Here is a 25989-nt window from a genome sequence, read left to right as displayed (position 1 = left end):
AGCCTGCTGCAGAGCAGTGACATACACATTGTTGCAGCCCTGCATGACCGAAATCTGGAGTTCCGGCGTAAGATGTTCAACCATCCCGTTGTGAATGGCATTAAAAAAATGTTTGGCCGGCCTCGCGAGATCCGTTTCGATGTTTTCAAGACGCCGTTCGATATTGGACATTTTATCGCACAGCGCCTTGAAACCATTCTGAAATACGGTGCTCAAATGTAAAAATTCGGGCATGACCGCCCTGTCCGAGGCCCGCTGATGCTGTCGGGAAGACCCGAAGGAAGGAGCGACAGAGGCCTCGGCCAGGGGAACATCTGATGGACCGGCTGCCGGTTCGCCAGATTGTGGTGGTGCAGACCTGCTCTCGCTGTGGGATGGCTGCGACGCTTCAGATGGCGCTTCACGAAGGACCGCTCCAGAGGGTCGGACAGTCTCGCGGGTGCTGCTGTGTGTTCTGTGAAAACATAAGGAAAGCATTAGTATACTAAATATCACATTTCACATGCGTCATTAATTAACTTTACCGCCAGGTATCCATTGCCGCCATTAATATTAACCTATATTTAATATTGACACTGCATATGCACCATCAATATTAAAAAAAAATGCATTTATTTAATTCAAAATAGTCACCCATGGTTGCGGTTTGTAACGCCAGACAATTATGCTTACGTTGGAACTGCCATGACGTCACGGTCATGTGACCGAGACGTCATCACAGGTCCTGCGAGCTGAGCAACCATGGGAACATAACCTGCTTTGCAGTGGAATGTATGCCGTATCTATTATATTTTACTTTTTTGTGTATAAAAAATCTGGGATACACCTGGATAGGCACTATACTACTCCACTATGAAATATTGGCTGGGCATGGCCAATCTACTATCTTTCTGTGTTCTGTATACTTCTGATTTCAGAGAAATTACTAGTAAGTAAAGCTCACCATTGTAGTAATCCCAGAAGGGAGCCGCTGTGTCAAGTGTGAGAAGACCAGAAATGAATAAAAAATTCGAGGTCAACGAGGCGTGAAAAGTAAAAACAAAATACTTTATTCACTTCAATCAAAAGCAGAGGATGAAACATTTGCACAATACAATAAAAACACTATCTACGCGTTTCAGGTCGGATGTTCCCTGTCACCTGAAACGCGTAGATAGTGTCTATTGTATTGTGCTGATGTTTCATCCTCTGCTTATGATTGAAGAGGATAAAAGTATGTGTTTTTTTACTTTTCACGCCTCGGTGAACTTGCCTTTTTTTCTTCATTTCTATACTTTGTACTTGCCAAAATAAATGGCTGGGCAATAAGCTACGTGGCTGGAATGTAGTATGTGAATATGCATGTTGTAAAAACTAGGTGTGTGCATAGGTACTATACTTACTCTCTGCTTTCAAGGACCGGTCGCAAGAACTGCAGTATACGGTTGTACTTGTACACCGAAGTCCTTGAAGCTGCAGCACCACTACGGGTCTGTCCCTCCTTTTTCAGGCCCCTCTTGAAACGGTCCTTCATGGAGCGCCATCTGGTCCTCAGTTTTCTAACTGTGTATAAAAAAAAAAAAAAAAGAAAAAGATTTAGAGAATATATTGACAACGATTACGCAACCGTGTGCAATACCAATAGAAGACATCACAGACGGTTGTGTAATCCTGGCATGATGGGTCACAGCAGCATTTTGGAAATACTTACGAAAACTAGCTTGGACCGTGGAGAAAGCGCTGTCGAAGCCATCCCACAGCAATTGTGCCACCTCTTTCCACAGACGCCGCAATATGCCCTGGTCCGCGTGCCGGGGGTCACGGCTGTCCCACAACGGGCCCCGTGCTTCAATGGATGCCACCATGAGGTCTATGTCCAGTGGTTCATCCAGGGCCCATTGTGAAACCTAGAATAAATGGAAAATATTAATGTTTGCAAGATAAATAAAAGTTGTCCCTACCTCCTCCACCGCCACCTACCACACACAACACCACCACATCCCACCACCCCCCATACCCGCAAAAACAACAAAAAAAACCCAAAAAAAAAAAATAGGTTTGAAATAAAAACTTACTCTCCGTCCTGCAACCACAGCTTGGCCCCGTGGTCTCTGCTCCTGCTCCCTCTCTTTCTCCTGGCTCTCCTCCTCACTTGAAGAAGCCTGCAAAATAGTTTACCAAAAAGTTGAGTGACCCATCTACAAATGACAGCGAATATAGTAATAGTAGATCATGTACTCACCGGACTCCTCAGCGGTGGGGTGTGGCTGGAATCGCTGCCGCTGGCCATGACAAATGCAATTCTGAAATAAAGAACAAAATAATTGATCCTATGCTCCTATGCACAATCCAGCAATATAAAAAAAAAAAAAAAAAACCTTTTCATTTAAACCACAAAGAACATTGCACTCCAATAACGCTGAGCAAACAACACTGCCACATTGATTAAATTAAAGAAACAATGGCTGAGACAACCCAATGAGACAACCCAATGCCAGAGTAAACAAAAGCCTAAAGATAAGAAAACTAATCTACAACAGACCCAATGTAGTAATACCAAAAGAGTGTTTGTTTTTTTTTAAAAAGTACAGTAATGCACGGAGCAAGCAACCCAAAAAAACACAATAGATTTTTGAAAGGAAAAAATTAACAAATAACACACCATACTTTACAATAAAACCGACAGGGCCGGAGACAATAAAAGGCCATACAACGCCATACATCACAACCAGAAACATACAACAATGTCTTTACACAACCACAGTGCAGAACATAATACACAACTTGCAATAAAAAATTATTAAATGTAATAAAAGGGCGCAGAATCATTCTATACTACCATACTTTACAATAAAACCGTCAGGGCCGGAGACTATTAAACGCCATCATATAACGCAAGAATAAAACATCACAACTGAATACAAAAAACACCACCAAACCAAAAAATGGAAAATAAAATTCTATCCTGGAAAGAACAATCATCAAGGCCGCAGACAATGAAACGCCATCCTATACCACGCCATACATCACAACCAGACTAAAAATACCACACTATCTTTAACCACAGTGCAGAATATAATACACAACTTGCAAAAATAATTTTAAAACACGTAGAAAATGCACAGAATCATTCTATACTTACATCTCTGAACAGCGGATGAGAAGACAGTTGCTCTGGTGTGTTTGGTCTGATGTAGACTGCTGTGTAGCCTGCTGCAGAAGTGACAAACAATCCAAACATTTTCTTTATATATGGGGGATGTTTTTCTCACTGTTTGCACTGTCTAGACACCTTTTTGTTAAATTTTATGTAACGACGCATGCGTCGTACAACGCACGCATGACGCACACACGCGACGCAAGTGCGTTGTCAATGTGTTTCAATGGAGATTGTAACGCAATGGCGACGCACGAGCGACGCAAGTGCGACGCATACCTTTTTTGGACGCTACAAAAATGCAACATGGTAGCGTCTCCGACGCCACCCAGGTGCAGTGAAACGACGCATGCGTCGTGCGTTTTACCGAAAACGCACGACAACGCAACGCATGCGTCCCCAATGATAAAGATAGGGGCGCATGACGCATGCGTTGTCGTGCGTCGACGACGCAGCGTCGCATGACGCTAATGTGAACGTAGCCTAAGTTCAGCAGCCAGCGAGGGGCGGGGGGAGAGCAGAGCAGGAGAACTCTCCGCCCACAAACAATGTCACGCTGGCTGCCTTGTTAACACCGATGTGCCTGCACTGCCTGGCCCTGCACTCACTGAAAAGATGCTTGTGCCAGCAGGGCTAGATGCCCGCCCCCCGCATTGTGCCGCCCGGGGCGGCCCGCCCCCCCCGCACCCCTGTTCCTACACCACTGCACACCCCTGGTCCTGACTACATTAGGGCCAGCTGTCAGGGCCGAGGGTGTGGTTACAGCAGCCACTCTGTATACTCAGACTATAACACTTTAAAACGGAATCCATACTTGCATATGCTCATTTGGGATTATAATTAAAACATTTACAAAATATTTGATTTCTTTTCTCTATCAGAAAGTACACCCGGAGGTGGACCTGTTTTTACAGAAGCTCCGGCAAAGGGTAAAGATTGGTGTGGTTGGTGGATCCGATTATTCAAAGATTGCAGAACAGCTTGGAGACGGAGATGAAGGTAATGTGAAAACACAAGTGTTGGGTCAGATTTAGACTGTAGTCATGAAGCATTATATAGTCATCATGTATACAAATGAAAAAGACGAGTTATGTGTGATTGTAAGGAGATGGAAATATTGCCCACATTCCCCCTGAAGAATAAGTGTAATTTTATATTGGTAGTGTGAATTATGACATTAATATTGTGTATGGTATGGTAGAGAGAGTTAGTATTAACTTTGGGACTAGCCCAGAGTGGGAGGGACTAAGGTGAAGGGACAGAGACAGTTTCCTGTGAGAACTTCAGATAGGGCCAAGTGTGCATAGTAAGAAGACCTAAGGTCTGATGTGAGTAGTGCCGCATGACATGCGTGTCCATAACGTCAGAGGAGACTGAGACAAAACATAGCAATATCCTAGTGGAAAGTAGGCGAGCAGTGACCGAAACGCAGAGTGCTCAATTGGAGACAGATCCAGGTGGAGGACTTCTAGCAGTACAGCCCAGAGTTTATAACGCCAAGAGGTAACGGATCAAGATGGGACAGAGTACACGAGATGAGGAGAGTGCCCCAGGCGGGAGCTCCAGGGCATCAGAAGCGAAGAAGATAAGTACTGGCCATACTGGCAATACGATTACCTTGAGAGGACAAAAAACGTGGACCCGCGAGTAGACAATAGGACTTATGCTAACTGAACTATAGTGCTCAGCCAGGTTGTGATGACGCAGAGAGGGACAGTGAAGATAGAGGACAAGCGTGTAAACCGGCAGGCATTGACACTGCGTGTAATAATGATCCATATTGTGGAGGAAACATTCATAAAGTTGTGCACCCACCATTTACTGTACTTAATACCCACAAAGTTATCGTAAGTAAAAAGTTTATCTTTGACTGGTGGTCTCCCTCATTGAAGTCCTCAACATCTGTTCCTGGCTGACCAAAGTCATTGGTTACATGCATAACCTCACACCCCTAACCTTCATGTAACGTACCGGTGTAAGAGACTAGTACCTCGCCCACAGCTGCCCCCCGCGCCATGTTACATGATCACAGCAGCAGATCTGTTGCAGGCATTTCTGCTGTGCCTGACTCGTTATTCATCTGAAATGGGCTTATAGGCAGAAGTCCATTAACAATCATCTGGATACAACCCGCTCAGATGTACAGCATGAATTTTCCAGTTTCAGAAATTTCTGCAACAAGTCAGCTGCATGTGAATTTACCCATTGTGTATGTTCTTATAATGCGGCACTAACCAGGCACATGGATAAGGTATCGAGTGCTGGTTTAAGTAAATAGCAAATTGGTGCTAACTTCTTGGTGAGGTGACATTCATTTTTTGGCCCGTTGAGGGGGTTGTGCTGACAAGAAAGAAAAGTTTCCCATGAGCTAGGTTCTGTTCTAAATAAGAAGCTTTCAGGATTCAGTGCAGGCCGCGCTGTGGACCTCGCTGACAGATGAAGAGGAGACAACCAAGTTTTCCTCAGCAAGCATTCGTAGCTTGAAGGCAGCGGTGTTCCATGGTAAGGGATGTCCCTCCAAACAGTAGTAGAAAATACTGAAGCACTCTTACAATTTTGATTTTATTGATAAATTACATAACTATATAGATTGAAAAAAGACATCGGTCCATCACATTCAACTTTTCTCCGGCAGTTATACAGTACAGAACAAAAGTTTGGACACACCTTCTCATTTAAAGATTTCTCTGTATTTTCATGACTATGAAAATTGTACGTTCACACTGAAGGCATCAAAACTATGAATTAACACATGTGGAATTATATACTTAACAAAAAAGTGTGAAACAACTGAAATTATGTGTTATATTCCAGGTTCTTCAAAGTAGCTACCTTTTGCTTTGATGACTGCTTTGCACACTCTTGGCATTCTCTTGATGAGCTTCAAGAGGTAGTCACCGGGAATGGTCTTCCAACAATCTTGAAGGAGTTCCCAGAGATGCTTAGCACTTATTGGCCCTTTTGCCTTCACTCTGCGATCCAGCTCACCCCAAACCATCTCGATTGGGTTCAGGTCTGGTGACTGTGGAGGCCAGGTCATCTGGCGTAGCACCCCATCACTCTCCCTCTTGGTCAAATAGCTCTTACACAGCCTGGAGGTGTGTTTGGGGTCCTTGTCCTCTTGAAAAATAAATGATGGTCCAACTAAACGCAAACCGGATGGAATAGCATTCCGCTGCAAGATGCTGTGGTAGCCATGCTGGTTCAGTATGCCTTCAATTTTGAATAAATCCCCAACAGTGTCACCAGCAAAGCACCCCCACACCATCACACCTCCTCCTCCATGCTTCACGGTGGAAACCAGGCCTGTAGAGTCCATCCGTTCACCTTTTCTGTGTCGCACAAAGACATGGTGGATGGAACCAAAGATCTCAAATTTGGACTCATCAGACCAAAGCACAGATTTCCACTGGTCTAATGTCCATTCCTTGTATTCTTTAGCCCAAACAAGTCTCTTCTGCTTGTTGCCTGTCCTTAGCAGTGGTTTCCTAGCAGCTATTTTACCATGAAGGCTTCTGCACAAAGTCTCCTCTTAACAGTTGTTGTAGAGATGTGTCTGCTGCTAGAACTCTGTGTGGCATTGACTCGGTCTCTAATCTGAGCTGCTGTTAACCTGCGATTTCTGAGGCTGGTGACTCGGATAAACTTATCCTCAGAAGCAGAGGTGACTCTTGGTCTTCCTTTCCTGGGGCGGTCCTCATGTGAGCCAGTTTCTTTGTAGCGCTTGATGGTTTTTGCCACTGCACTTGGGGCACTTTCAAAGTTTTCCCAATTTTTCAGACTGACTGACCTTCATTTTTTAAAGTAATGGTGGCCACTTGTTTTTCTTTACTTAGCTGCTTTTTTCTTGCCATAATACAAATTCTAACAGTCTATTCAGTAGGACTATCAGCTGTGTATCCACCAGACTTCTGCACAACACAACTGATGGTCCCAACCACATTTATAAGGCATGAAATCCCACTTATTAAACCTGACAGGGCACACCTGTGAAGTGAAAACCATTCCCGGTGACTACCTCTTGAAGCTCATCAAGAGAATGCCAAGAGTGTGCAAAGCAGTCATCAAAGCAAAAGGTGGCTACTTTGAAGAATCTAGAATATAAGACATAATTTCAGTTGTTTCACACTTTTTTGTTAAATATATAATTCCACATGTGTTAATTCATAGCTTTGATGCCTTCAGTGTGAATGTACAATTTTCATAGTCATGAAAATACAGAAAAATCTTTAAATGAGAAGTTGTGTCCAAACTTTTGGTCTGTACTGTACATTGGAGGATTATTTATATCCCACAATGCCACTTGTGCTGAGAAAATCATCCAGTCCTTTTTTAAATGCTGTTATAGTGTCTGCCATTACTACCTCTTGTGGTCGGCATTCCACAGTCTGACTGCTCTAACTGTAAAGAACCCTTTCCTGTTTAGCAGCTGGATTCACCTCGCCTTCTTTCACTTGTAATGAGTGACCCCTGGTCCTCAGCACGGTCCTTGGAAGGAACAAGTCATGTGCCAGTGTTTTGTACTGGCCACACATATATGAGGTGTCTTTTTTCTAAGCTAAAGAAGCCCAACTTTTCCAACCTTTCATCATATGAGAGCCTTTCCATCCCTTGTAATAATCTAGTTGCACGTTGATGAACTGATTCTAACTTCTGAATGTCCTTTTTTAAATGTGGAGCCCAAAATTGGATCCCATATTCTTGATGTGGCCTAACCAGTGATTTATAAAGGGAGAATAATACGTTGGGGTCGTGGGATTTTATCTCTTTTTATACATCCTAAAATCTTGTTTGATTTCTAATTCTATAATAAAATTTAAGTCTTGACTGATTTCTAAGTGAAACATGGAGCATTTGGTACTACAGGAGGTTTTCCCATTCCGCCAGCAAGAGGATCACTGCAGTGGTTAGGTAACTTCAACATTGCTTCATCAGAAAAACATCTGTGGTTTCTTCATCGTGCAATGGAGTTAGAAATAGATGGGGTAAAATGCCAGTTCAAAAAGAAGAGCCTCAAAAAACTGGGAAATCGCTAGATAAAACTGCCAACGATCAAAAACGTCCAAAAAATAACCAGCAAAAGATCAAAAAAAGGCTTAAAAACTTCTTTGACTTGAATAAAAGATCTTTTTGGACGCCTAAAGAAATGTTGAGTGCTTATACCTTAATAACCTTCCATCTCCCTTTGATGGTTTAATTAGTATCAATGTGCACCATGAACGCTGGGTATTCCCCACCCCTACCCAGCAATCCGTCTATCTGCTTTTCAGGAGAAAGCCCCCATCTGGAAAAACCCTGAGCTATAGTCGATGAGTCTATCAACAATGTTATTAGTAAACCCTCTCTCAATCCAACCTGCACAAATAACTACAGACCAGTTAGGGTCCCTCAGGGCTCAGTGTTTGGCACCCTTCTCTTCTCTTTCTACATGGCCCTAATTGGACAGACAATCAGCAGATTTGGTGTCATGGCTAGGACATGGTTAAAGTCCTGTTCTCATAGGGTTAATATGGTTGGCCTCTCTTTCAAGATGGGAGGGGTATTTATACTCGCTCCGCCCCCTGACCTCCTCTGTTGTGAATTCTGTGGCTGAATTCACTCCTGTGGTCACAAGTGGTACTGCAGCTTCTGAGCTTCCTTCCTCAGGTGTTCTGGTGAGCTCATTAGCTGCTTCGTTACTTAACTCCACCTGATGCTGCTATCCTTGCTCCTAGTCAATGTTCCAGTGTTGGATCTGAGCTTCTCCTGATTGTTCCTGTGACCTGCTGCTCTGTATAGCTAAGTGCTTTTTTGCTATTTTGTTGCCTTTTTTCTGTCCAGCTTGTCTTTTGTTTTGCTGGAAGCTCTGAGACGCAAAGGGTGTACCGCCGTGCCGTTAGTCCGGCACGGTGGGTCTTTTTGCCCCTTTGCGTGGGTTTTGCTTTAGGGTTTTTTGTAGACTGCAAAGTTCGCTTTACTGTCCTCGCTCTGTCTAAGAATATCGGGCCCCACTTTGCTGAATCTATTTCATCCCTACGTTTTGTCTTTTCATCTTACTCACAGTCATTATATGTGGGGGGCTGCCTTTTCCTTTGGGGTATTTCTCTGGGGGCAAGTCAGGCCTATTTTTCTATCTTCAGGCTAGCTAGTTTCTTAGGCTGTGCCGAGTTGCATAGGTAGTGGTTAGGCGCAATCCACAGCCACTTTTAGTTGTGTTTAGGATAGGATCAGGTGTGCAGTCTACAGAGTTTCCACGTCTCAGAGCTCGTTCTTTTGTTTTTGGGTATTTGTCAGATCACTGTGTGCGCTCTGATCGCTAGGCACACTGTGTCTCTGGATTGCCTTCATTACACCTTTCATTAGCAGACATAACAGTACTAGGAGCCAACTAATGATTCTCAATAGAGGGAAAGAAAAAGTTCTGACATCATTTTTTTTTTTTCTCTGCTCTGTGTTCACTTTTTTTTTTTTTTTTTTTCCCCTAGACATTTGGGTGTTTCTGGACACAGGTGTGGACATGGATTTTCAGGGTCTGTGCTCTTCAATGGATAATCTCGTTATAAATGTACAAAAGATTCAAGATACTATTGATCAGAAATCTATGTTAGAACCAAGAATTCCTATTCCTGATTTGTTTTTTGGAGATAGAACTAAGTTTCCAAGTTTCAAAAATAATTGTAAGCTATTTCTGGCCTTGAAACCTCATTCTTCTGGTAATCCTATTCAACACGTTTTGATTATTATTTCTTTTTTGCGCGGCGACCCTCAAGACTGGGCATTTTCTCTTGCGCCAGGAGACCCTGCATTGAGTAGTGTCGATGCGTTTTTCCTGGCACTCGGATTACTGTACGATGAGCCTAATTCAGTGGATCAGGCTGAGAAAAATTTGCTGGCTTTGTGCCAGGGTCAGGATGATATAGAAGTATATTGTCAGAAATTTAGGAAATGGTCAGTACTCACTCAGTGGAATGAATCTGCGCTGGCAGCTTTGTTCAGAAAGGGTCTCTCTGAGGCTCTTAAGGATGTCATGGTGGGATTTCCTATGCCTGCTGGTTTGAATGAGTCTTTGTCTTTAGCCATTCAGATCGGTAGACGCTTGCGCGAGCGTAAATCTGTGCACCATTTGGCGGTATTGCCTGAGGTTAAACCTGAGCCTATGCAGTGCGATAGGACTATGACCAGAGTGGAACGGCAGGAATACAGACGTCTGAATGGGCTATGTTTCTACTGTGGTGATTCCACTCATGCTATTTCTGATTGTCCTAAGCGCACTAAGCGGTCCGCTAGGTCTGCCGTCATTGGTACTGTACAGTCCAAATTCCTTCTGTCCATTACCTTGATATGCTCTTTGTCGTCGTTTTCTGTCATGGCGTTTGTGGATTCAGGCGCTGCCCTAAATCTGATGGATTTGGATTATGCTAAACGTTGTGGGTTTTTCTTGGAGCCTTTGCGGTGTCCTATTCCATTGAGAGGAATTGATGCTACACCTTTGGCCAAGAATAAACCTCAGTACTGGGCCCAGCTGACCATGTGCATGGCTCCTGCACATCAGGAAGTTATTCGCTTTCTGGTGTTGCATAATCTGCATGATGTGGTCGTGTTGGGGTTGCCATGGCTACAAACCCATAATCCAGTATTGGATTGGAATTCCATGTCGGTATCCAGCTGGGGTTGTCAGGGGGTACATGGTGATGTTCCATTTTTGTCGATTTCGTCATCCACCCCTTCTGAGGTCCCAGAGTTCTTGTCTGATTATCAGGATGTATTTGAAGAGCCCAAGTCCGATGCCCTACCTCCGCATAGGGATTGTGATTGTGCTATCAATTTGATTCCTGGTAGTAAATTCCCTAAAGGTCGATTATTTAATTTATCCGTGCCCGAACACGCCGCTATGCGCAGTTATGTGAAGGAATCCCTAGAGAAGGGACATATTCTCCCATCGTCATCACCACTGGGAGCAGGGTTCTTCTTTGTAGCTAAGAAGGATGGTTCGCTGAGACCGTGTATTGATTACCGCCTTCTTAATAAGATCACTGTTAAATTTCAGTATCCCTTGCCATTGTTATCTGACTTGTTTGCTCGGATTAAGGGGGCTAGTTGGTTCACTAAGATAGATCTTCGTGGTGCGTATAATCTGGTGAGAATCAGGCAAGGAGATGAATGGAAAACTGCATTCAATACGCCCGAGAGTCATTTTGAGTATCTAGTGATGCCGTTCGGACTTGCCAATGCTCCATCAGTGTTTCAATCCTTTATGCATGACATCTTCCTTGAGTACCTGGATAAATTCCTGATTGTTTACTTGGATGACATTTTGATCTTCTCAGATGATTGGGAGTCTCATGTGAAGCAGGTCAGAATGGTTTTTCAGGTCCTGCGTGCTAACTCTTTGTTTGTGAAGGGATCAAAGTGTCTCTTCGGTGTGCAGAAAGTTTCATTTTTGGGATTCATCTTTTCCCCTTCTACTATCGAGATGGATCCAGTTAAGGTCCAAGCCATCCAGGATTGGATTCAGCCGACATCTCTGAAAAGTCTGCAAAAGTTCCTGGGCTTTGCTAATTTTTATCGTCGCTTCATCTGTAATTTTTCTAGCATTGCCAAACCATTGACCGATTTGACCAAGAAGGGTGCTGATTTGGTCAATTGGTCTTCTGCTGCTGTGGAAGCTTTTCAGGAGTTGAAGCGTCGTTTTTGTTCTGCCCCTGTGTTGTGTCAGCCAGATGTTTCTCTTCCGTTCCAGGTCGAGGTTGATGCTTCTGAGATTGGAGCAGGGGCGGTTTTGTCACAGAGAGGTTCTGATTGCTCAGTGATGAAACCATGTGCTTTCTTTTCCAGGAAGTTTTCGCCCGCTGAGCGTAATTATGATGTGGGCAACCGAGAGTTGCTGGCCATGAAGTGGGCATTCGAGGAGTGGCGTCATTGGCTTGAAGGAGCTAAGCATCGCGTGGTGGTATTGACTGATCATAAGAACTTGACTTATCTCGAGTCTGCCAAGCGCTTGAATCCTAGACAGGCCCGTTGGTCGTTATTTTTTGCCTGCTTCGACTTTGTGATTTCGTACCTTCCGGGCTCTAAAAATGTGAAGGCGGATGCTCTGTCTAGGAGTTTTGTGCCCGACTCTCCGGGTTTATCTGAGCCAGCGGGTATCCTCAAGGAAGGAGTCATTGTGTCTGCCATCTCCCCTGATTTGCGGCGGGTGCTGCAAAAATTTCAGGCGAATAAACCTGATCGTTGTCCAGCGGAGAAACTGTTCGTCCCTGATAGGTGGACTAATAAACTTATCTCTGAACTTCATTGTTCGGTGTTGGCTGGTCATCCTGGAATCTTTGGTACCAGAGAGTTAGTGGCTAGATCCTTCTGGTGGCCATCTCTGTCATGGGATGTACGTACTTTTGTGCAGTCCTGTGGGATTTGTGCTAGGGCTAAGCCCTCCTGTTCTCGTGCCAGTGGGTTGCTTTTGCCCTTGCCGGTCCCAAAGAGGCCTTGGACACATATTTCGATGGATTTCATTTCTGACCTTCCCGTTTCTCAAAAGATGTCAGTCATTTGGGTGGTCTGTGATCGCTTTTCTAAAATGGTCCATCTGGTGCCCTTGGCTAAATTGCCTTCCTCCTCTGATTTGGTACCTTTGTTCTTTCAGCATGTGGTTCGGTTGCATGGCATTCCTGAGAACATTGTTTCTGACAGAGGTTCCCAGTTTGTTTCAAGGTTCTGGCGAGCCTTTTGTGGTAGGATGGGCATTGACCTATCCTTTTCCTCGGCTTTCCATCCTCAGACTAATGGCCAGACCGAACGAACCAATCAGACCTTGGAAACATATCTGAGATGTTTTGTTTCTGCAGACCAGGATGATTGGGTGTCCTTTTTGCCGTTGGCTGAGTTCGCCCTTAATAATCGGGCCAGCTCGGCTACCTTGGTTTCTCCATTTTTCTGCAATTCTGGGTTCCATCCTCGTTTCTCTTCAGGACAGGTTGAGTCTTCGGACTGTCCTGGTGTGGATTCTGTGGTGGACAGGTTGCAGCAGATCTGGACTCAGGTAGTGGACAATTTGACCTTGTCCCAGGAGAAGGCTCAACTTTTCGCTAATCGCAGACGCCGTGTGGGTCCCCGACTTCGTGTTGGGGATCTGGTTTGGTTATCTTCTCGTCATATTCCTATGAAGGTTTCCTCTCCTAAATTTAAACCTCGTTTTATTGGTCCGTATAGGATTTCTGAGGTTCTCAATCCTGTGTCTTTTCGTCTGACCCTCCCAGACTCCTTTTCCATACATAATGTATTCCATAGGTCATTGTTGCGGAGATACGTGGCACCTATGGTTCCATCTCTTGAGCCTCCTGCCCCGGTTTTGGTGGAGGGGGAATTGGAGTATATTGTGGAGAAGATTTTGGATTCTCGTGTTTCTAGACGGAAACTCCAGTATCTGGTTAAATGGAAGGGTTATGCTCAGGAAGATAATTCCTGGGTTTTTGCCTCTGATGTTCATGCTCCCGATCTTGTTCGTGCCTTTCATGCGGCTCATCCTGGTAGGCCTGGGGGCTCTGGTGAGGGTTCGGTGACCCCTCCTCAAGGGGGGGGTACTGTTGTGAATTCTGTGGCTAAATTCACTCCTGTGGTCACAAGTGGTACTGCAGCTTCTGAGCTTCCTTCCTCAGGTGTTCTGGTGAGCTCATTAGCTGCTTCGTTACTTAACTCCACCTGATGCTGCTATCCTTGCTCCTAGTCAATGTTCCAGTGTTGGATCTGAGCTTCTCCTGATTGTTCCTGTGACCTGCTGCTCTGTATAGCTAAGTGCTTTTTTTGCTATTTTGTTGCCTTTTTTCTGTCCAGCTTGTCTTTTGTTTTGCTGGAAGCTCTGAGACGCAAAGGGTGTACCGCCGTGCCGTTAGTCCGGCACGGTGGGTCTTTTTGCCCCTTTGCGTGGGTTTTGCTTTAGGGTTTTTTGTAGACTGCAAAGTTCGCTTTACTGTCCTCGCTCTGTCTAAGAATATCGGGCCCCACTTTGCTGAATCTATTTCATCCCTACGTTTTGTCTTTTCATCTTACTCACAGTCATTATATGTGGGGGGCTGCCTTTTCCTTTGGGGTATTTCTCTGGGGGCAAGTCAGGCCTATTTTTCTATCTTCAGGCTAGCTAGTTTCTTAGGCTGTGCCGAGTTGCATAGGTAGTGGTTAGGCGCAATCCACAGCCACTTTTAGTTGTGTTTAGGATAGGATCAGGTGTGCAGTCTACAGAGTTTCCACGTCTCAGAGCTCGTTCTTTTGTTTTTGGGTATTTGTCAGATCACTGTGTGCGCTCTGATCGCTAGGCACACTGTGTCTCTGGATTGCCTTCATTACACCTTTCATTAGCAGACATAACACTCCTCCCACTCTGTCCCATGTCTAAGGTCCTGTTGGTTACCTGGTCACTCTGTCACATATCTAAGGTCCTGTGGGAGACCAGGTTAGCACCCAGAGTTTAGCTCAGCTCCGTAGTTGCTGTGTGCAGCTTTCTCCGCAGCATTAATACTCAGGAGCCGTGACATTTGGCTTTCAGTACCATCTTTATGCTGATGACACACAACTATACACGTCATCCCCTGACCTTACTCCCACTGTACTACAGAACACCAGTGATTGTCTGTCCGCAGTCTCATGTCCGCTCTCTATCTGAAACTCAACCTCTCCAAAACTGAACTTCTCCTGCTCCTGCCATCTACTATCCTACCTAAACCTTGCATTTCCCTCTCCATGGGTAGCACCATAATAACACCCCGGCAGCAGGCACGCTGTCTGAGTGTTATGTTTGACACCAATCTTTCCTTCATCTCCCATATACAATCTCTTGCCCGCTCGTGCCGCTTACACCTAAAGAACATCTCTAGAATCCGCTCCTTTCTCACCATGGAAACAACAAAAACCCTCACTGTTGCCCTGATCCACTCCCGCCTGGACTACTGTAACGCTCTATTAATTGGCCTCCCCCTCGCTCAACTTCTCCTCTCCAGTCCATCCTTAATGCAGCAGCCAGGGTCGTCCATCTAGCTAATCGGCAATCGGACTCGTCCGCTCTTTGCCAGCCGTTACACTGGCTGCCCATTCACTATAGAATCCAATTCAAACTGCTTGCTCTTACCCACAAAGCTCTCCATAGTGCAGCACCCCCTTACATCTCCTCCTTCATTTCTGTTTATCGACCTACACGCTCGTTATGCTTTGGACGACTTTGGATTTACTCGGCACTGATCTGTACGCCCGACTCCAAGACTTCTCCCATGCTGCGCCAATCCTCTGGAATGCTCTACTCCAAGAAATTAGGACCATCCACAACTTGCACAGTTTTAGGAGCTCCTTCAAAACAAATCTGTTCAGAGCGGCCTATTATGTTCCCTAATCGAAGCGTGTGTGTATAGCCCACTCACTATTTGAGAATAACCCTCCATCAAACTCCACCGCACCCAACAGCACCACAAATACTGGCAGGTGACTGCCTCATGCACCCTTCATCTATCCCCCACTCCCTCAAGATGGCTGGACCATCACTATAAACACGCACCTGTACTTTGTGTCTCCCCCACCTCATTGTAGATTGTAAGCTCTCACAAGCAGGGGTGTCTTATTTTACCTTAAATATTGGATTATCTTTAATGTTCTTACTTATGACTGTTGTGTACAAACTGTTAAATTGTAAAGCGCTGTGGAATATGTTGGCGCTATATAAATAAAGATTATTATTATTATTATTAACCCCCAATGTTAATTGTGAATGTAGCACTCGGGTATAATTCAGTCTGTTCTTCACAAGACACAACTGTAAGGCTACATTCGCATTTATACATCTACAGACTGACGGTGCATGCGCCAGATGAATACATGGCTTAGAAACCCCATCTCCATGGATTTCAGGGCCTACTACATAAAGTAAGGGCAGATAACCTGATTCCAGTGATGTATCACTTACTGGGCTGCTTGTTGTTGTTTTGATAAAATCACTGTTTTATAGGCAGAAAATTATCACTAGAGGACTAGTAAACCTGTTGCCATGTTGTCCTCCATATTCATGAGCTCTATATAACCCCACCCCATCACTGATTGTCAATCTTCTGCCTATGCACAGGGTACACAGAATGCTGGCAATCAGTGGTGTGGGCGGGGTTATACAGAGCTCAGCACTCATAGAATTGATAGATCTGTAGCAAATAAAACTGTGATTTTGAAAACTGCAGCAAGCAGCCCAGTAAGTGATACATCGCTGGAATCAGGTCTCTGCCCCTACATCATGCTGCTCTCAGGTGGGATATCAAAAAAACTGGTGTCAGATTCCCTGAGAAGATGAAAATCCTTCCTTCTCATCCAATGCATTCAATCCATGTACCTTTTTAGTTGATTTGAAACTTACTGCTTTTCATTTCAAGACGTCTTCCATTGAGAATAATAGAAAACAACACAATACGATGTAAACAGGATAACATGCAGTCAAACAACATTTTTTTTTCTTGTCCATTTTAGTCTATGGGTATGCGTCCACATATACACATGATGTATATGGCGTTTTTTGTAATTCCGGCTGCATGCCCTGTGTAGATGTGAGCCTGTACTCTCTGCTCGTGGGATAGGCCTGTTGTGTCCACTCCGCATCTGTGTGCATGCCGTCCTCCTCCATTACTCAGGGCCGACATAACCTGTATCTTGTGTCTTCCCTTGTAGTAATTCAGAAATTTGATTACGTATTTGCTGAGAACGGGACTGTTCAGTATAAGGATGGCCGGCTCCTCTCAAGGCAGGTAAGGAAACGATCTGAATTACTTTCCAAGTAAATGGACGTAAAACTCTCCCTGGCCCTTTTGTTGGCTCTTGTGAAGATGTGCACATTACATAATCCAAATATTGCACCCTCTTTTACCCTCTGGATCATGCTTTGTGCATAGGATAAATCTGGCTGTATGGTCTTATGTGTCACCTCTGTAAGATGCAATCCTGGAAGGCAAAGTGGTCTCTATGATGGAACTTCTACAACTGTCTAATGCATTGGGGACATTGAGCATTTCTGCCTTCACCCCAAACTGGTCCTGCATCCTCACTGCCCTGCTCCTGACATTACAGAACACCGGCCCTCTTCATCCCTCCCCCTTGGCTGCTATTCTACTGGCTGATGTACATTTATTAACCAACCAGTGCTTCTTAAAGGGAATCTGTCACCAGGATTCTGCCCCCTCACCCGAGAGCACCATAATGTATACAGCACTGCGTCTCTTAATTTACTGGGTGCAGCAGTTGTGATACAATCAGAGTTTTACATGTAGCAGAGCTCAGAAAGCTGCCCCCGCCCACACCAGGCTCTGTATGTATATAGTCTATGGACAGTGAGCTGCTAATCAGTGCTGGGGGTGTGGCCAGACCAGGCCTCACATGAGATGTAGTCCAGGCAGTGATAATCCCCTGGTGATCAAACATTCATAATATTGAAATAACAGCACACAACCTAATAAGTGACACATGGCCGAAATCTGTGTCTCTGCCCCTACCGCATGCTCTTTTCAGATTCAGTAGCAAAGAACTGCTGACAGATTCCTGTTAAAGTGAACCTGTCAGCAGGATTGTGCACAGTAACCTACAGACAGTGTCAGGTCGGCGCCGTTATACTGATTACAATGATATCTGGTGATGAAATCTGTCTTGTGGTTGTGGTTTAATTTTTATTTGTAGTTTTCAGTTAGGCCGGGGTCACACTTGCGAGTGCAATGCGAGAAACTCGTGCGAGTCTCTCGCCTCAATTCCCGGCACTGCCGCCGGCACTCGGGACCGGAGCATTCAGCTGCATGTATTTCTCGGTCCCGAGTGCTGGCGGCAGTGCCGGGTATTGAGGAGAGAGACTCGCACGAGTTTCTCGCATTGCACTCACAAGTGAGACCCCGGCCTTAATGAGATTCTCATGCTTCGGGATGGCATGTGGGCGGGGCTGGGAATGGCGTGTGGGTGGGACTGTGGGCGGGGCTTTATGTGGTGCTCTGCTTATTCCTCGGTATGACTTATGACAGGTCACTGACCTGACCTCTATTTTAAATACTACATATAATATTGTGGTGTTAAAAAAATCAATTAACATTCCTCAAAGTGGCGGTGGCACCTGCACTGTAGCATGATGCAATGCTTAATATGCATATACGCATTTATGCTTTAGTCCTATAGTAATTTGGAGAAAAAAAAACAATTATCTTCATCAAAATGGCATCGGCTGCGCCTGATCAGTAGCATCTCGACTTTTTATGTGGTTTCAGGTGTGATTTTTATATTGCCCACACCTGTTAATTGCCACAGGTGAATTTGAACGAGCATCACATGCTTGAAACAAAGTTGTTTACCTAAAAATTTGAAAAGGTGCAAACTGTGAAGTTATGTCTTTTTTTCTCTGTTTTTTTTTGTGTGTTTTTCCAATACATACAAAGGAAATAAACATGAGTATAGCAAAACGCGTAATTGTACCGTAATCATTTTCTGGGAGAAATACTTCATTTTCTGGAACAATTTAAAGGGTGCCAACACTTTTGGCCATGACTGTATATAAATTTGCTGTTGATCTAATTGTACTGACCCACAGAATATATAACAGTTAAGGCTTCATTCACATGGACGATGTCAATGTAAGTGTTCTATCTATGGTTTCCCCAATATGTGGGAGACGTAATAATAATTGTAAATACCTCCAATAAGAAATGTAGTATAGTTCTTCTGATTCGCTATGTCTCTTACCCCCTATGCTGGGCATTGCCGTAGCTTAGGTATCCATGGTTATATGACAATTCATGTAGTGACAGTTGTTAGTGGGCGTAACGATAGATATCAAAGGTACTGCAATGTACTGCACATAGGGTAAGCGACATAGCGAATCAGAAGAACTATAACACATTTCCAATTGGAAATATTTGCTAATATTATTGTTATTTCCACTACTATATATTGGGATAGGATCTTAGAGATTGGAATACCACTTTAAGGCAAAAAACCCTTGTTCCTTGAGGGCTTAATCTCCACACTTATATACTACAGAAAACTGCTAATGATATTTTTAGGGGAAGACCAGATGTGATGATTGCATTGTGGTCACTACACCGCCAAGCACTGTTTTCAATTTGCCTATTAAAGAATTCTTCAGTTTTGCAGAGGGAAGAGCTGTTTTACTTGCAAAACCTAGGGGACAATTGTCATGAGCCAAACTTGGCCCAAAGCAGTGGTCACACTGCAGCTTTTAAAGGGAATCTGTCAGCAGGTTTTTGCTATTTAATCTGATAGCAGCATCATATACAGGAAGAGAGCCTGATTACTGGGATGTGTCACTTATTAGGCTGTGTTTTATCAGCAGGAGATTATTCCTAGAAGACTAGGTCTCACCTGCAAGCTAGCTGAGCTCTGTAACCCTGCCTCCACTACTGATTGGCAGCATGCCGATAATGAAAAGTGTACAGAGGAAGCTGAGAATCATGGGTGTGGGCAAAGTTATACACAGTTTATCAATCTGATCACTGCAAAGTCTTCAACAGAGAAAACACAGAGTCTAGGAAAACTACTCCAAGCAGCCCAATAAGTGACCCATCCCAGGAATCAGGCTCTCGGCCACTACATTATGCTTCTCTCGGATTACATAGCAAAACATGCTGACATATTCCCTTTACTCACAATATCCCTGTACTGCTGCGGATTTTCCACTGTTTCCCTGCACCGTCACTTAATCTTGCAACATACTTGTAATATATCATGTTTGTTTATAACACAATGACGTATACTTTTTTTAGGCGATCCAAAATCATCTCGGGGAAGATCTGCTGCAAGATCTCATTAACTTCTGTCTCAGCTACATTGCTACACTCAAGCTGCCTAAGAAACGGTAATTAGCAATAGCCATTAGACCTCCTGCATGTTCATTGTTTTCTACTCCTGTTTCTATTTTGTTTCATTTTTAATATATACTAGCTGAAGAGCCCGGCGTTGCCTGGGCATAGTAAATATCTGTGGTTAGTTATAGCACCTCACTTCTCTTATTTTCCCATCACGCCTCTCATTTTCCCAATCACATCTTTCATTTTCCCCCTCACACCTCTCATTTTCTCCCTCACTCCTCTCATTCCCCCCTAACACTTGTCATTTCAACCTCACATCTGTCATTTTCTGATCACTCCATTATTTTTCCTCACTCCTCTCATTTTGCACTCACATCTTTTCATTTTCACCTCACACCTCTCATTTTCACCTCATCACCTCAGTATATACATGTTTGTCATCTTTCTTATATATAGTATACATCTGTATGTCATCTCCTGTATATAGTATATACCTGTATGTCATCTCCCCTGTATATATTATATACCTGCTGTGTGTCATCTCCCCTATATATAGTATATACCTGAATGTCATCTCCTTCTATATATAGTATATACCTATATGTCATCTCCTCCTGTATATAGTATACTAGATTGTGGCCCGATTCTAACGCATCGGGTATTCTAGAATATGCATGTCCCCGTAGTATATGGACAATGATGATTCCAGAATTTGCGGCAGACTGTGCCCGTCGCTGATTGGTCGAGGCAACCTTTATGACATCATCGTCGCCATGGCAACCATTATGACATCATCGTCGCTGTGCCCGTCGCTGATTGGTCGAAGCAACCTTTATGACATCATTGTCGCCATGGCAACCATTATGACATCATCGTCGATGTGCCCGTTGCTGATTGGTCGAGGCCTGGCGGCCTCGACCAATCAGAGACGCGGGATGTCTACGTCCTTTATGACATCATCGTCGCTGTGCCCGTTGCTGATTGGTCGAGGCCTGGCGGCCTCGACCAATCAGAGATGCGGGATTTCTACGTCGATGCTGTGCCGGTCTCTGATTGGTCGAGGCCTGGCGGCCTCGACCAATCAGAGAGCCGGGATTTTCAGGACAGACAGACAGACGGAAAAACCCTTAGACAATTATATATATAGATACCTGTGTGTCATCTCCCCTGTATATAGTATATATCTGTGTGTCATCTCCTCCTGTATATAGTATATACCTGCATGTCATCTTCTATATATAGCATATACCTGTATGTCATCTCCTCCTGTATATAGTATATACCTGTAGATCATCTGCTCCTGTATATAGTATATACCTGTATGTCATCTCCTCCTGTATATATATGTACCTGTATGTCATCTCCTCCTCTATATAGTATATACCTGTGTGTCATCTCTCCTGTATATAGTATATATCTGTGTGTCATCTCCCCTGTATATAGTATATACCTGTGTGTCATCTCCTCCTGTATTAGACCTCGTTCACACGTTATTTGCTCAGTATTTTTACCTCAGTATTTGTAAGCTAAATTGGCAGCCTGATAAATCCCCAGCCAAAAGGAAGCCCTCCCCCTGGCAGTATATATTAGCTCACACATACACATAATAGACAGGTCATGTGACTGACAGCTGCCGTATTTCCTATATGGTACATTTGTTGTAGTTTGTCTGCTTATTAATCAGATTTTTATTTTTGAAGGATAAGACCAGACTTGTGTGTGTTTTAGGGCGAGTTTCGTTTGTCAAGTTGTGTGTGTTGAGTTGCGTGTGGCGACATGCATGTAGCGACTTTTGTGAGATGAGTTTTGTGTGGCAACATGCGTGTAGCAAATTTTTGTGTGTCGAGTTGCATGTGACAGGTTAGTGTAGCAAGTTGTGTGCAGCAAGTTTTGCGCATGGCGAGTTTTGCGCGTGGCGAGTTTTGTGTGGTGCCTTTTGAGTATGTGCAAGTTTTGTGTGAGGCAAATTTTGCATGTGTGCAATTTTTCCGCGTGTGCAAGTTTTGCGTGTGGCGAGTTTTCCATGAGGTGAGTTTTGCACTTGTGGCGAGTTTTGCAAGAGCCTAGTTTTTGCATGTGGCGAGTTCTGCGCGTGGCGAGTTTTGAGCGGCGACTTTTGTGTTTCGACTTTTATGTGGCGAGGTTGGAGAATGTGTGGTGAAATGTGTGCTGAGGGTGATATGTGTTCAAGCACGTGGTAGTGTGTGGCGCATTTTGTGTGTGTGTTCATATCCCCGTGTGTGGTGAGTATCCCATGTCGGGGCCCCACCTTAGCAACTGTACGGTATATACTCTTTGGCGCCATCGCTCTCACTCTTTACGTCCCCCTTGTTCACATCTGGCAGCTGTCAATTTGCCTCCAACACTTTTCCTTTCATTTTTTCCCATTATGTAGACAGGGGCAATATTGTTTGGTGAATTGGAAAGCACGGGGTTAAAATTTCACCTCACAACATAGCCTATGACGCTCTCAGGGTCCGGACGTGTGACTGTGCAAAATTTTGTGGCTGTAGCTGCGACGCCTCCAACACTTTTCATTTCACTTTTTCCCCATTATGTAGATAGGGGCAAAATTGTTTGGTGAATTGGAACGCGCGGGGTTAAAATTTCGCCTCACAACATAGCCTATGATGCTCTCGGGGTCCAGACATGTGACTGTGCAAAATTTTGTGGCTGTAGCTTCGACGCCTCCAACACTTTTCCTTTCACTTTTTTCCCCATTATGTAGATAGGGGCAAAATTGTTTGGTGAATTGGAACGCGCGGGGTTAAAATTTCACCTCACAACATAGCCTATGACGCTCTCAGGGTCCAGACGTGTGACTGTGCAAAATTTTGTGGCTGTAGCTGCGACGGTGCAGATGCCAATCCCGGACATACCTACATACATACACACACACATACACACATTCAGCTTTATATATTAGACTAGCTGAAGAGCCCGGCGTTGCCTGGGCATAGTAAATATCTGTGGTTAGTTATAGCACGTCACTTCTCTTATTTTCCCATCACGCCTCTCATTTTCCCAATCACATCTTTAATTTTCCCCCTCACATCTCTCATTTTCTCCCTCACACCTCTCATTTTCTCCCTCACTCCTCTCATTCCCGCCTAACACTTGTCATTTCGACCTCACATCTGTCATTTTCCGATCACTACACTATTTTCCCTCACTCCTCTCATTTTGCACTCACACATCTCATTTTCACCTCAGTATATACATGTTTGTCATCTCCCTTATATATAGTATACACCTGTATGTCATCTCCTGTATATAGTATATACCCGTATGTCATCTCCCCTGTATATAGTATATACCTGCTGTGTGTCATCTCCCCTGTATATAGTATATACCTGTATGTCATCTCCTCCTATATATAGTATATACCTGCTGTGTGTCATCTCCCCTGTATATAGTATATACCTGTATGTCATCTCCTCCTATATATAGTATATACCTGTATGTCATCTCCTCCTATATATAGTATATACCTGTATGTCATCTCCTCCTATATATAGTATATACCTGTATGTCATCTCCTCCTATATATAGTATATACCTGTATGTCATCTCCTTCTATATATAGTATATACCTGTATGTCATCTCCTCCTGTATATAGTATATACCTGTGTGTCATCTCCCCTGTATATAGTATATATCTGTGTGTCATCTCCTTCTGTATATAGTATATACCTGTATGTCATCTTCTATATATAGCATATACCTGTATGTCATCTCCTCCTGTATATAGTATATACCTGTAGGTAATCTGCTCCTGTATATAGTATATACCTGTATGTCATCTCCTCCTGTATATAGTATGTACCTGTATGTCATCTCCTCCTTTATATAGTATATACCTGTGTGTCATCTCCCCTGTATATAGTATATACCTGTGTGATCTCCTGTATTAGACCTCGTTAACACGTTATTTGCTCAGTATTTTTACCTCAGTATTTGTAAGATAAATTGGCAGCCTGATAAATCCCCAGCCAACAGGAAGCCCTCCCCCTGGCAGTATATATTAGCTCACACATACACATAATAGACAGGTTATGTGACTGACAACTGCCGTATTTCCTATATGGTACATTTGTTGCTCTTGTAGTTTGTCTGCTTATTAATCAGAATTTTATTTTTGAAGGCTAATACCAGACTTGTGTGTGTTTTAGGGCGAGTTTCGTTTGTCAAGTTGTGTGTGTTGAGTTTTGTGTGGCAACATGCGTGTAGCAACTTTTTGTGTGTCGAGTTGCATGTGACAGGTTAGTGTAGCAAGTTGTGTGCAGCAAGTTTTGCGCATGGCGAGTTTTGCATGTGGTGAGTTTTATGTCTGGTGCCTTTTGAGTATGTGCAAGTTTTGTGTGAGGCAACTTTTGCATGTGGTGCAAATTTTGTGCATGTGGCAATTTTTCCGCATGTGCAAGTTTTGCGTGTGGCGAGTTTTCCATGAGGTGAGTTTTGCACTTGTGGCGAGTTTTGCGTGAGCCTATTTTTTGCATGTGGCGAGTTTTGCGCGTGGTGCGTTTTGAGCGGCGACTTTTGTGTTTCGACTTTTATGTGGCGAGGTTGGTGTATGTGTGGTGAAATGTGTGCTGAGGGTGGTATATGTGTTCAAGATCGTGGTAGTGAGTGGCGCATTTTGTGTGTGTGTTCATATCCCCGTGTGTGGTGAGTATGCAATGTCGGGGTCCCACCTTAGCAACTGTACGGTATATACTCTTTGGCGCCATCGCTCTCATTCTTTAAGTCCCCCTTGTTCACATCTGGCAGCTGTCAATTTGCCTCCAACACTTTTCCTTTCACTTTTCCCCATTATGTAGATAGGGGAAAAATAGTTTGGTGAATTGGAAAGCGCGGGGTTAAAATTTCACCTCACAACATAGCCTATGACGCTCTCAGGGTCCAGACGTGTGACTGTGCAAAATTTTGTTTCTGTACCTGCGACGCCTCCAACACTTTTCCTTTCACTTTTTTCCCCATTATGTAGATAGGGGCAAAATTGTTTGGTGAATTGGAAAGCGCGGGGTTAAAATTTCACCTCACAACGTAGCCTATGACGCTCTCAGGGTCCAGTCGTGTGACTGTGCAAAATTTTGTTGCTGTAGCTGCGACGCTTCCAACACTTTTCCTTTCACTTTTTTCCCCATTATGTAGATAGGGGCAAAATTGTTTGGTGAATTGGAATGCGCGGAGTTAAAATTTCACCTCACAATATAGCCTATGACGCTCTCGGGGTCCAGACGTGTGACTGTGCAAAATTTTGTGGCTGTAGCTGCGACGGTGCAGATGCCAATCCCGGACATACACATACACACACACACATTCAGCTTTATATAGTAGACTAGCTGAAGAGCCCGGCGTTGCCTGTTCATAGTAAATATCTGTGCTTAGTTATAGCACCTCACTTCTCTTATTTTCCCATCACGCCTCTCATTTTCTCCCTTACACCTCTCATTTTCCCCCTCACTCCTCTTATTTTCCCCCTCACTCCTCTCATTCTCCTCTCACTCCTCTCATTCCCCCCTAACACTTGTCATTTCGACCTCACATCTGTCATTTTCCGATCACTCCACTATTTTCCCTCACTCCTTTCATTTTGCACTCACTCCTTTTCATTTTCACCTCACACCCCTCATTTTCACCTCACACCCCTCATTTTCACCTCACACCCCTCATTTTCACCTCACACGTCTTTTTCCCCTCATATACATATATACATGTTTGTTATCTCCCTTATAGATAGTATACACCTGTATGTCATCTCCTGTGTATAGTATATACCTCTATGTCATCTCCCCTGTAAATAGTATATACCTGCTGTATGTCATCTCCTCCTGTATATTGTATATACCTATGTGTCATCTCCTCCTGTATATAGTATTTATGTGTGTCATCTCCCCTGTATATAGTATATACCTGTGTGTCATCTCCTCCTGTATATAGTATATATCTGTGTGTCATCTCCTCCTGTATTAGACCTGTTCACACGTTATTTGCTCAGTATTGTTACCTCAGTATTTGTAAGCTAAATTGGCAGCCTGATAAATCCCCAGCCAACA

At 44.0% G+C, this 25989-nt stretch overlaps 1 protein-coding gene across 1 annotated transcript in view; it reads left to right on the top strand.

Moving 5' to 3' along the window:
• Positions 1-25989, top strand: part of PMM1 (phosphomannomutase 1) — an 80968-nt gene that overhangs the window by 31492 nt on the left and 23487 nt on the right. Inside the window, exons 2-4 of the mRNA XM_069737034.1 lie at positions 4018-4135; positions 16802-16878; positions 19885-19976. Coding sequence (XP_069593135.1) covers positions 4018-4135; positions 16802-16878; positions 19885-19976 — 287 coding nt within the window. The remainder of the gene's footprint in view (positions 1-4017; positions 4136-16801; positions 16879-19884; positions 19977-25989) is intronic.

This window comes from Ranitomeya imitator, chromosome 8 (genome assembly GCF_032444005.1).
Source record: "Ranitomeya imitator isolate aRanImi1 chromosome 8, aRanImi1.pri, whole genome shotgun sequence".
Lineage (NCBI taxonomy): Eukaryota > Metazoa > Chordata > Amphibia > Anura > Dendrobatidae > Ranitomeya > Ranitomeya imitator.
This window is presented reverse-complemented; position numbering and strand designations above follow the sequence as displayed.